This window comes from Trachurus trachurus (genome assembly GCF_905171665.1).
Source record: "Trachurus trachurus genome assembly, chromosome: 15".
In the NCBI taxonomy this organism is placed as follows: domain Eukaryota; kingdom Metazoa; phylum Chordata; class Actinopteri; order Carangiformes; family Carangidae; genus Trachurus; species Trachurus trachurus.
In genome coordinates, this window is record NC_139906.1 from 17229635 (window position 1) to 17243297 (window position 13663).

At 43.0% G+C, this 13663-nt stretch overlaps 1 protein-coding gene across 2 annotated transcripts in view; it reads right to left on the reverse strand.

The window, feature by feature from the left end:
• The window catches only part of LOC310998476 (A-type potassium channel modulatory protein KCNIP2), a gene marked incomplete at both ends in the record, with an annotated part of 83359 nt that overhangs the window by 40415 nt on the left and 29281 nt on the right, over positions 1-13663 (reverse strand). The window contains one exon of one of the 2 annotated variants that reach the window (XM_083988546.1): positions 3394-3481. The exons of the other annotated variant lie outside the window; for it this stretch is intronic. Within the exon in view, the coding sequence (XP_083844672.1) occupies positions 3394-3481 (88 nt within the window). Of the gene's footprint in view, positions 1-3393; positions 3482-13663 lie in introns of those variants that run through there. 2 annotated transcript variants of the gene reach the window in all.

Here is a 13663-nt window from a genome sequence, read left to right on the forward strand (position 1 = left end):
TTAATTGTACTAAACGGAGCTAGTCCCACTATTAGGTAAATCGACACAAACAAAGCTCTAGGGCAGAGGAGGAGCAGAGGAAACACACACGCACACATTGGAGGAGCCACACACACAGCAGCATGGTCTTGTATCCCCTACAGAGGCTCATGAAACAAACTAATTAGTGGGCAAAGTAGGGGCAAGAGGGAGGGTGACTACAAATGACTGTCATCAGTAATGCTCACACACACACACACAAACGCCAACGAGCCATAACCAGACACAGTAAGGCTTCTAACCAATGTGTAGGTCGATGTTGCGGTAGTTGTAATTGACAGAACTAATTATAGAGGCAAGAGTCTGTTCAGAAACACACCGTGTGTTATCAAGGCTGAGGTAAGAGAAGAAAAGCACAAAGGTTGAATTTTTCACACCCAATGAGGCAGAATAAAAACACCCATTAACCTGGGGCTTTTCTAATGTTTGTTTTTGCATAGGTTAAATCACTGTTATGTTAATACACAGTTTGACAGAGTAAATTCTGTCTCATCGTGGCTGACTGAAATGGCTCATCCCTTGGCACTTTGGCACATCCAAAAATGCCATAACACTCAAATACCAAACTGTGAATGGCCTTGATGAAATCCCTAAGTAGCACAGCCATTATACAGTTCAGCCCTCACTGGCTCCCATTGCACCGAAGCAGACATCGCTCTCTTTCTCTCGCTCTCCCGTTGGAACAGACATGCAGGAGCCAGTAGTCATGGTAACTCCATTCTGGGTAAACTTAAGGATGTGTATGTATACACACAGACACACACACACTCGCACAGACACTGTTTTCCTGGTGTGGCAGCTAGTTAGCTGTCTGAACAGTGAGTAGTCTGTTTTGCAAGCTTGATGTGAAAATACTGTGTTTACCAATGTTTCGATTTTCCTGTCAGACTTTACAGTACAGGTGTGTGTGTGTGTGTGTGTGTGTGTGCGTGAGGGAGAAAGTGAGAGAGTGTCTGTTTACAGTATGTATGAGGGACTGTACAGATGTTGGTAACATCAGTAATTGCAATTAGCACAATTCTTTCAAGCAATTATGCAAATTAGCACAATCAAAGGTCAATTAATTGATCATGGATAGTTTTTAAATCATCTGCTGTATACCTACTGTAGCTTTACAAACAAAAGTTCCAAAGTTGGTGTTATTGTCAAAATAAAAAACAATGACTGAATCAATGATTAGGTACAATTAAAAAAAAACAAAAACAAAAAAAAAACATGTGTCTCAGCACCAAGCTCATTGGTTTCTAAAGACCTTTCAACAAACTTTTAAAAACTACTCAGCAATATATAGTTTAATTGAAAAAACAAAAACCAACAAAAAAGAAAAAAAATTACAAACACTTTACGAGTGATTTGTGCTTGAGCTTGTCCCACCACCGAATGAAAAAGGTATGGACTGTGATTGTTTTGTGTGTGAGGATGGCAATGACAGGTGACACAGACCACAGTGACCAAACTGGAGCCTGTGTTCAAGTTCAAGTAGATGGCTGCAGACCAAGAAGTCTTTCTGAAAGCAGCATGAGTGACTTGAATTTGATTCAGATGACCATGGATTGCCAGTTTAAGTCGATGTGTAGTGGAGGGACATGGCCTTTCAGGTTGACCAAAGACCAAACAGTCTGCTGTGTTTGGTGCCATCTGTCAGGGTTTCACTGTGTGTGAAAGGAGACCAAGAGCACTGCTGTATTTAAAGTTACAGATAACCATAACATACACCAAAAGCTGGGTCAGTATTTACTTAATATATTTCAACATTATTTGAAAAAGATTGTACGTCATCACTTCAGTATTGAATCTAAACTTCAACTTTTTTATTTTAAATGCTTTAATATGATCTTTTCACTGATCTTATGTGGTAACGCAAGTAGCCTACAATTTTAAAAACATCTATCATCTCTCTGACAGCCAAATCAAACCAAATGGAGCGTAAACAACGGTTGTTATTTCTTTTCCAAATGGCAGAATTGGCCATCTCAGTCAGTGGTTTTGTTTAGGGCTTATGTTTGTGCACCTCTCCACACATGTATCCACAAGCAGCTCCTGCTTTCAGGGCACGCACACGAATCTCTGCAGATGTCAAAGTCTGAGGAGATAACGAGGAGAAAAGCAGAGGTGGAGATGATGCACGGACGTCAAATTAGCATTCAGACACCGCTCTATTGACAAGGTCATCTAAATACCGCTTTATCTCCACCTTCTAGGATCAACTGCTGGGATTCAATAGAACCACCCCACTTTGTTGTAACTTCCCCAAGGCAATGTGAGCTGCTGCTCAATATCACTCACAAGAAAAAGAGGAGGAAAATGGGTGTAAAGCTTAGCAGCAGGCTGTCAATAAGCAATGTTACAGGGGGTGTTTCTGGCAAAGGACACTTTATTCAACCAACACTAAGCCCAGTAGCGACTAAGGGTGTAAGGACATAAAAGAAATAAAACCTTCTAAGTATCAAGAAAAGATTGTACAGAAGTTTGCAGAAGTTTATTGCTAATTCTCTATGAACAGATTAGCATTATAAAGTTGTGTGAATCTGTACAGAGGGAGATGGAGAAGAGGGGAGGATGGGAATGGGTGAGTGGATGTCACACTGAGAGCTGGCTGAAGGGCTGGATAAAAGGCTGTATGACTCTTTCTCCCACTGAGAGTTTCTCAATGGAGGTGGAATGCCACAGGCATCCAGAGGGCAATCTGTTTGACTGGTGGAGAGGGAGAAGGAGGAGAGAGGAGGAGAGGGGAGGACAGAGCCGTGAAGGAAGTGGGGAGGGAATAAAAAGGCGGATAGAAAGAGGGAAAAGGGTGAGTTCAAGCCCACCAGCTTTCTATTTCTCACTGTGAATACTGATCATTGATTCTATTATTATGCATAAGAATCGAGAAAAGTGGAAAAACATATGCCCACAATTGCACAGACACTTATAGTATAGTATATACACATATAGTATATAAATAGTATTATACTATGCAGGAAATGACTGCAATCTTTAGCCTGTTTGATGTCTAAAGCTTTGTAGTCTCTTTTGTTTGGAGATGAAACAAAGCACTCAGACAGACATGGACACACACTCACACACACTCACACAAGTCCACCCACAGTCTTTGAAATGATATGCATGTTTTGGATCTGTGCATATGAGGAGTTCATCTCCTGTGTCAGCACTGAGGTAGAAAACAAACTGAGCCACAGACACAGGAGGGAAACTGGACGGATGGACCAATAACAGATCAGCAAAGATCAGGAGCCACACCAGGAGCTGAACACAGCGGCAAAGTCCACTCAAGACCATCTCCACTCACGAAAAGACATGGACCCACCAAGGAAACCTCTGGGTGTGGTAATGGAAGTTTTGGGTGCCTACCTTGGGTGAGCGTTCCCATGAGGAAGCGATAGAAATAGCGAGCCACCTTGGTGAGCTGCCTCTTGCACCTTTTCCTGCACTGGCTCATCTTGGTGCAGCTGTGGTGGAGGTGGAGATGATGATGGCAGTGCTGGTGGTGTTAGTCAGCTAGTCTGCCGGCTGAAGCAAGCTTTCAAGGTAGGAGGGGAGGAACAGAGCACCGGGAGTGTGTGTCAGTAGGTGTGTGTGTATGTGTGTGTGTGTGTGTGTATGTATATGGGTAGTCTGATTGCCGCTGCCTCTCTTCTCCTCCTCTCTCACCCCCTTCCCTTTCCTCTCTCTGTCGTCCTCCCCCCACTCTCTCTTTCTCTCTGTTCTTCTCTCCACCTGTAGGGCGCTGGCTGTCAATCAGCCAGCCTCGCTCTGTCTCCTCCCCCTCACGTTCTGAGAAGCCCCACTCTGGCCTCTGATTGGCTCGGAGCAGAGTGTGGCGGAAAATTACGGACCGGCGCTCATGTGAGAGTGTGTGTGTGTGTGTGTATGTGTGTGAGTGAGAGACTAAAAAGAGAGAGAGAGAGAGCAGTATAGTACGAGGAGGCTGGCTTGAGTGGCAGGTGGTGGTTTTTCTCTGGCTGCGCACTCCACACATCTTGTTGATGTTTTTTTTGTTTTTTCTATTTTTCCTCCACTCGCCGCTAAAAGAGAAGACAGCCTCTCAGAGTGTGTGTGTGTGCGCGTGTGTGTTTGAGCCAGCAGGAGGTTGAGTAAAGTGACAGAGAAAACAAAGCATACCCATTAATTAGCATCACACACACCGTCCCTCTGTGTGTCTGTCTCTTGCTTCCTCATTAATGGTATTCATAATACAAAGGATGGAGAGGAGGAGCAAAGAGGAAAAGTGAAGGTACACGAAGAGACAGATAGGGAGGTGGAGATGGGGCAAAAAGGGGAATGCATAATTAATATGTTTCCCTCCTTTCTCCAGTGTGCTGAAATTTAAAGAGAAAAGACTTGACAGGAGAGAGAGCTTGTTGGGCAAATACCAGCCCTCACGATGGACGGATTATTATCTGCCAGCAGAGAAGGAGGAGAGGAGAGAAAAAGGGGAAAGAGGAGGAGCTTTTAAATCCTGAGGGATTGAGAAATAGGTATTTATGTAAAGCCTTTCAGCCTTCATCCTTATCACTCTGCTTCTAATCTCCATCTCACTCAGTGTCAACACTGCAGAGTCACCAAACGGGGAAAGACACACACCTAGTTTTCCCTTTAGGCATTTTTTTTTATTGTTTTTCCCTCTACAACTCCCACATTACCCTACTAAACTGCTGCCACTCCACCTTTATCCTCTCCTTTTCTCCCTGACGCTGAATTAAAAGTGATTACCGTTACCACAGCAACCCACAGACTCTATGGATTTTGGCCTAAGTGGCACACACACACACACGCACACACACGCACAAACACACACACACACACACACACACACACACACTTATATTCACTTACACACCTGTCTGTTGGTCAGGCCAGAGAGGAAATCAATCAAACATCAGGCAGATGCCTCCTCTAAACACTCTGGCTCATTCTCATTTAGAAGTCACATGGAGAGGTAAAAGTGCAGGTGGATGTTGGACAGCAAAATGTTTTAAAAGCCGATGCAACACGAGCAGACGGAGAAAAGAGCCCTGATGTAACCATGAAACACATAATGATTGATTCTGAGAAAAGGCACTGAGAACATGTGGAGAGGGTGATTATGAAAGACTCATGTAACACTTAATACCTGTTAACTTTGACTCCTGTCTTTAAGGGGGACTTATTATGGAAATATCACTTTTTTAAGGCTCTTTAACATATATTTGGGTGTTTGTCTTGCCTTCAGGGCCCCAAAATGTGAGATTTGACAAAAAAAATCTGTAATGTGCAGGCTCCCTAGGTTAAAATCCATGTGGTTTTACGAGCTGTTCCCTCAGATGTCTTCCAGTGATGTAACTAGGATTCGAATTTGCATATTACCACCCCTACCTGGGACCGGTAGAAGAGGTGGGGCGGGGCAAGCAGTGGTTCATTTGCATTTAAAGGGACAGGCACTGAAACCAGCCGTTCTGAACAGGGCTGTTTTGAAAAGTGCTGTGATGTTTGATCCTTGGGGTATTTTAACCAAAGCATGTCACAGATATGTCTTTAAGACACCTGGGAACTATTTTAAATTGTGGAAAGGGGGCATGATATGTCTCCTTTAAATTAACTCCCCGATGTGAGTGTGAGCACACACAACAACAGATATTTCAGAATATCTGAAAAACTACTTGGTGTGAAGGGCTCACATGTAATTTGGAGCATGAGTCTGACTCTGTCGTTTCTCAGAGGAGTTTCACATTTTTCCAAACTCCTTCACCTCCGGCCCTGACACTGTGGGTGATGTGGAGCGATGTCAGACCCTTGGAAGATAGATGACGTGTTTACAGAAGATGTAGAGTGGCTTGTCTGAAACACTGAGGCGCCATCAGTTGAACCAACTAGACAGGGCAAAGGGAAACAGTAAGAAGCAGTGGTAAAAAATAAACATTTTCAAGTTTAGCTGTCCAGACCAGTGGGAAAATGAAGATTATCCACAAAGGATATAGAAGTGTTTAGAAGAAGCACAAGAGTGGGTGTGGCTGCTGTAGAACAGGAGAGCTATTGTGGTTGTTGTTTTAAACTCATCAAGGACTTGCATTGAGATTCTCAGAGTACTGTATACTGTATGTACTGTATGTGCATGTTTTTTCACAAATGTCTCATCAAAAGTCTGAGTCACCACCACCAAGATGTCCAGGGTGTGAACTAAGCAGGGCAAAAATAATTATTACTAAAAAAACACAACACAAACACAGAACACATCACCTCACATGGCAGAATTCATCACCTGACAAACCTTCTGTATTTAGTGCTGAGATGATAATTGAGCCTTCAATCAGTGGCAGCAGATCTTGATTGTGTTTTTGTGCAAGGAGCAAAAATAGTGTCAGTCTAAAAATGTCAGAGAAGTGAAAAAAATATATAAAAATGGACAGCGAGGCACAGAGGAGGAGCTGTCAGAGAGAGAGAGGTCAAACTGACAAGAAGAAAGATGAGTTAAGGAGCAGACAGACTTGCTGCACCACTGACATGTCAGAGAAGCTCCAGATCTGCAAGCTGTCTGAGTGATTGGATCCATCATTAGGATGGAGACCCTTGAGGCCTAAGACCTGCCCTGACCATCAAAACACTGTCGGAAACATCATCAAGCAACCGGGTAGATCTCTGTCTTTTTGGCAGGTCAACAGCAGGATAAATCTATAAATCTAACCAACTACCTGATTGACCTCTTCGACTTTCGTTTTTCAAGTTTCTCAACTCCATTCAAACCTTTACTAGCATATCAAGGTTCATTCTGAATAAGAAAAAAAAGCCAAGATGTGTGTGAAACTACTGTCTCTGTGTAATGAGTGACAACATAATGATTTTTGCACAGCTTTGGAAAGGGGCGCAGCAGTCTGTGTAGGCTGCCATATGAGCACAAAGGCACACAGGAATGTTGGAGGGCAGATGTGACACTGACACTCCACTCAAGTATCTGGCAAAGACGGGCACGCATACATGCACACTCTCGCACATTTGTTGTTAACACTATTTATGTGACGGGCAAAGGCACCAGCTGGTGAAACCCACTCAACACTCTATTCACTGAGAACATGTGACTGAGGAGGGAAGAAAGAGGAGAGAAGGGAGGAGAGAGGAGAAAGGGAGAGAAGAGAGTGGAGAGAGAGGAACAAGAAAGAGGCACAGGTGGAAACACTTGTCTTAAGGGAAGTGCGCTTAAGCCTTAAATACAAACAAAAATGTCTGTCTGGCTCTTAATATAATAGAAAAATAAAGGGAAGAGGAAGCAGTACTATGACATGAATGACTTATTTTAAATAAACCATAGTAAGTCATAAGATGTATACATTATTTCCAGAGAAATGTTGAAAAGTTGAAAAATTAAAAAGGAAAGTTAACACATTCTTCCCTGGCTTGCAGATCCCATACTGCTGCAGTATCTCAAACCTTGAATCTGCAACATGGATCAGTTTCACTTAAAATGAAAAAAATTCTTATGCTCCTCTGCTAATGCCTCGTGTGGTGCCCAGTATTATTCTCTCTACCAGAAATGTTCTGCCCTGTGCTTTTAAACGTGCTCTGTAAATAAAGTCGACTTGACTTCACAAAGCAAACTATAATGTGCAGCACAAGAGTCTTGATGTTTGGGCTATTATGTGAATGTAACTATGTCCTTTTTCCCAGTTTCTCACCATGAGAACAGATGACAGACACTGAAATAAACTTTTTTTTTTAACAATAAAGGATCCATTTTAACTGTATATATGTCATCCATATACATCAATTAACTAAAATGAACATGATATGATTGTTTATCAGTCAATCAGACTCATTCAAAACATACATTGCTGTGGCTCAGCAGGTATGGCACATGTACTTTAATGTCTCAAGACATAGCAGCCTCTCCAGCATTCAACGACTGAGTGGTATCTATCAAGCACATTCAACAGTAAAACACCAGAAACTCCTGTTATATATGGAGATCGCAAGAAGAGAACCTCTCCATGTCTGTGCCTTATTCATATTTAGGGGCAATTCTATGGACAAGGGTACAAATCAAATGATGAATATGTGTAGTGCAGACACCAAAACACCACAAAATAAGAGCCATGATGCTGCTGCCATCTGCAGGCAAAAACCTGCACCAGCACAACTCAAGAAGCGGTCGCCTGCCCTGAGGGCAAGCAGATGGACTGGAAGGAGACACAGGGGAAAAGAGGCTCATAAACTTTACAGACATGCACACCACACACACATACACACAAACACACCACACGCATCACTTTCTGACTTTAATAAAGACCATAGAGGAAGAGGGGATATTAATGAAGTCTAAACACTATATGCAGCTAATGATGCATGCTTCTTCCAGCTGGGAGAAAAAATCAACGATGGTGCACTTCAATTTGAATGCTAATGAATATTCATTAAAAGCTGTTCTAAAGATAAGAAAATATGGATTGCCAAAGTAATTATTTGTGTCTGTGTTTGCGATCAAAAAATATGCATATGTGTATGTCAGCATCAAACAGTTTGGCCGCCACCAGGTACAGGCCTTATGGTTCTTTCATTAGCACGATGACCACTAATGGACAATATGTCTGGTACATGAGAACGACCTACAGAGTTATAATAAAGACTAGGTGCCATAAAGAGCGACACAGCATCATTTTCAGGGTACAGTAGAGACCATCCTGATAAATATATTAGAATATTTAAAAGTGGGTCTAATGTCAAGTGTAGCACTAAAAATGTCCATCAAACAAATCTATCCATCTGACATACACCTACCAGCTCATGACTGATACACACATTATGTATTTAACACAGAACAATCTGAAACAGCACTGATACTGTACCTGCTAATTTGCTCTTTCCAGATCAATTGAGTTGAGTACAACTTCACAGACCTGTTTTCCATCCTGAATATTTATACAGGCCCTATGAGTGACTGACAGAAGGAAAGAAAAACTCCAGCTGTTATCTGGTACTCAGCACTCACTGCTGTCCAGTGCTGTACCAAATGCTTTAGACCAGTAGAGGGCAGATACAGACAAGTAAAACCACGGCTACGGCAGGGCTAAGAAATATTGCATGCAAACTGATTGCCCCTTGAAGGAATAAACAATCATTGTCATTTTTGTTCTTTATTTTGGTTTTGGGGGTTCAAATGCTCTGCAGCCAAATTCCACTCTTTAAAAAAAGTGACAAAATGCACATGAGATTGTAAATTGCAACACTACACATCACCAATGCATCACTTCAATTCTGATTATGTTAGATTGCGGATAGGTTGGCAGAGTCTTCAATTTAATATTTAATATGGACAAAGCCATTTTAAATCTTGGTGATAACTTCAGACCAATCTTGGCGAAGCATTTATTTGTGCCGACTTTCCTTATAGATTAATGTCCCGCACCAGTTTACAGCTGTCTGACTTTATACACTGTTAATTATCCCTCTGGCAGACAATATAGCACAAACGTAATTGAACCCTTAGGAGACAGATTTGGGAGGATAAATGCAGCCGAGATATCCTCTGGACTTTATCGGCCTACAGAAGGAGTTACTTCAGATCTAAGGATCAGGCTTCTACTTTGGTCCTCGCTCTAAACATCAGAGTGATGATGATGAGGATCAGCTGGAAGGTCGTGAGAGAACATGGAGTGGTCAGGGATTTGTTCACAGCACAAAGCAATAAGAAGATGCAAGAGGATGAATTAACGGGGAGTAAAAACGTCCACATCCTCCCTGTCACTGTGGTGCAGTTTGAATAGAACAATAAATATTAGATTCAGGTCCTGACTCTTCCACTCTACATTAAATCTACACAAACACACTCTCATCCACTGTTCTCAGCCTTTATACCCTGGGGGAGCTCCCCACATACTCCAAGGGATGAAGCTGCTGCTGTGTGGATAGATGAAGATGGAAAGGGTACAGACGCAAGGGAGACAAGACTGACAAGTAAACAGGGAGAGATGAGGAGAGGAATGGATCACTGGGCCATGAGGGCTACAAATAACCCACGGGGGAGAATCTGTGGCTTTCACATTGTTTTTATTGCAAAGCACCGAGTAGTAGCAAAGTCAGCCGAGCCGAACGCTGGAAAAGAGTGAGCACCAAATCGCAAGCTGCTAGAAGGCATCAGACGTCCCGTGAGTGACGGTAGGTGTCTGATATTCCTTAAGCACCGGTGTCGACGTGAACTCTCACTATTGCCTCGCCCTTGTTACAACCTCGCTCCACTGCTGCTTTACATGTTATCATCTAACGCAGGCACTCAGCGTTTCCTCCAAAGCCTTTTCCTCTCACATACTGTCACACCCCAACCTCTTGGCTTGCTTGACTGGTGTTCCCTCCACCTCAGCCACCCCCACCCCCACCTCCACCTCCCCCCGGCGCTCTCCATGGCTGTCTGAAGGCAGGCAGCAGGTGTTTTGTGACTTGAAGATCAGAGAGCCGCGCAAAGAGACGGAGCCCCTCTGAGCTCGGCTGCCTGTGTAGGAGGAGGAGGAGGACAGAAAATCTACGAGTCTGCCTTCCCTCTGCTCCAGGAGAGAGAGCTCTTATCCCACCCCCGGACCACAGTCGCAGCAGTTCAATACCAACGTGTGTGTGTCTTATCCGTGCTCTTGTACAGTACATCTCCTAGAGCCTGAGCCTTTTTTTTTTTTTTTTTTTTTACACTAAGGAGCCTACATGTGAGCTACTTGTTGCTGAGCTGAGTTGTCACTAGGGAGATGGCAGTGTGGGTGCACACACGCATGGACTAATATGGCAAATGGGGAGAGGGAGAAGAAGAACAAGAAGAAGAAGGTCCATGCTGTGCACGAAATACGCAAAATGCAGTACGACTTTGCACTGATTAAATCAAACCTTTTTTGAGGTAACCCAATTTCACAGCAGCTCAATTCCTGACCTGAAACTAGTTTCAGTGGTGCTGACTCAAACACTCCATTACCTCTCTCTCTTTCATTCTGAGAGTAGTTTTGTGAATTATAACAAGATTTCATTAGACTCGTAGTAGCTGCGGTGATGATTCGTGTGTTCATGAATATTCTCGACCTCTTCTTATTCACAGTCCGTCTTTCTCTCTCACCTGGCTCACCTCGCTTCTGGGGCCGGCCTGCCAGCGCACTGTAAAGGAGCGTTTTAAAGAGCAGCCTCCATCTTACCTGCCTCGATTATGTAGTCGGAATTTAAAACAGACATGGGAACAGCATAGCTTCCAACTTGTGGGTGGATGACTGTGCGGAGTGGAACATTTATTTCTGTATTACAAAATTCCTTCTCTGAATACATCTCGCCTCTGGTCCTCTAACCTGCTGCTATGTTTGCTGTTTGTTGTATTAGGAATTTATTTGACAGCTCGTGGTTGTTAAAAACTATATGCACCAAGAAAAATGAAAAATAAAAAGCATTTGCAGAATGAAACTTTGGGAATGGTAATTTCAAAGTCATTATCGTCTAAAAATATCATCACATAAAATGCTTCTGCCTCTTAAATACATCGAGCTGCTTGCTTTGTAGTGTAAGTGTGTTATCTTTCATTTAATATTTTATTCAAAATAGTTCATTTTTTGATTGAAGAAATAATTACTTCATTGATCAAAATCTAAAGGCACTGTTGACTCACAGCAGTCCACTTCTTAGCGCACTAATCACTGTGTTGCCAGCTGCTCTAAAGTATCACAAAGCTCGACTTTCAGTTCAATGACTTTGTGAAACTCTTACTGTCAGATACTTTTGAAGGATTATTTACTATAGTACTAGTAACTTTGACACTCAATTGTGATAAACCATGAGCTGCATCAAGCTGCACATCCATAACCTCCCACGCAGTACAGATCAGTGAACCTGGCAACAATCTGAGCACTCACACTGAATGCAAACACAAAACCCCATATCAGTTGTTTTTTTTGACAGCATCCTCAGAAAATAAGTGTTACTGTGTGCAATCCAATTATGAAGAGAAAACAGGAAAAATATGGAGCTGCAGATGGCTGGGAGACGCAGACAATATGGCCTGTTTCATCAGTGAAGTTTGGTTCAAGCACAGAACAGTCTGCAGCCGCCAAAATATGTTAAATGCTTCCGCAGCAATATTAAAATAAACTCACTGCAGAAAGTGGATGACCTTTGGACAAAAACTATGTGATAAACTGAACGGACTGCTCAACTGATGGAAACTTCTGACTCATCAGAAATCAGCTAAAGAGAGTTGGTGTTGACTATTTCAGATTTAAACTAAGTTCTGTTACCAGCGGATCATTTCACAGTAAACACACATACACAATCCGATGGAAAGGTGCCGCATTGCTGCTCCCTAGGGGTGGGCGGATCGATTTAAAATATCGATAGTATCGATACTAACGTTGGTATTGGGTATTGATTGATACTTGTGTGATGAGATTGATTCTTAAGTTTCAGTTTATCTTCTGTACAACTCCAGGCATTTACAGAGTGACCGACTGGCTGTACAACACCGCTCTTCTCTTACTTCACTCATGCTCAATTAGCCCCTCCCCTTTCCTCTCCCCCCACTCACTCATTGCGAGGCGAGCAGCGCACTGCTGTGGCTGCATGATGGCAGAGCGGAAGAGGAGCGCCATTTGGATATATGAATGTCCAGGTAGCTTATAGTGAAGTGAAAGTAAGATTTAGTCATCTCCAGCATTAGATAGGCTAATGTTATTTTTCAGTGTAATTGGTCATCACAGTAATTTAGCAGACTGAATAATAGACTATTCAGACAGTCACATAGGGAATATATTCAGCCAGTTGAAATAAAACTAAATGAATTATTTCACTGGAACTGAAAAATAGATAGCTACCTACAAAAAAATATAGAGATGGTAGTAGTAAAAAGTATCGGTATCGGTATCGGCAATACTGGCCCTGTATTTACTTGGTATTGGATCGATACCAAATTTTGCAGTATCGCACAGCCCTACTGCTCCCTCCTCGTCGTGACTCGCGAAAGTGAAAGTGAAACTTAAGTGAGAGCCGGGTTCCTACCATGCTCCTCAAAGCTGCTTAGTGCCAGTGAAGGCGATACAGACCCCCTCAGGCCATGACAGAGGTGTCATTCAACCTGTTGTAAGTCGATGTGCCATCACAAAAGTTATGAAAATATTGTATGAAGGTTGAAAAGTTCCTTAGTGTTGGTTTAAAGTTGGAGCTGATTTTCTCCTGGTGGGGACACATGTAGTTTTGTTGAGATAGCTGAGTTATTGACAGGAGTGAGTATCAGTTAACACAGACCACACATCTGTGGTTATGGCAGTTCAAGCACATTTGATCGCAGGTTGGCCTCTCCATCCGCTCTGCCACCCTGGTGCTCATGTATTTAATTTGTGTGTTTCCTCTTCATTGCCAGCCTCTGTTCCCCTTACGACCCCGTGTGAGCCATTAACCAGGGGGCTCAGTCTGGTGTGTCTGATGAGGACAGCTGCTGGGTTAAACGACCCATCTGTATCCAAATGATACAATCAGTCCTAATAGAACAGGGACCGATCAGTCCCGTAGCTGTCAACCGTCGGAGGGACGAGAGGTCACCTTCGCCGTGATTTAGGCACAGTCCACTTGATTGGGAATCCGCAGAGAGGCTCGACTGAAGCGGTGCAGCTGTCTGTGAGCGCATGTGTCGGTGTGTCTGCAACAG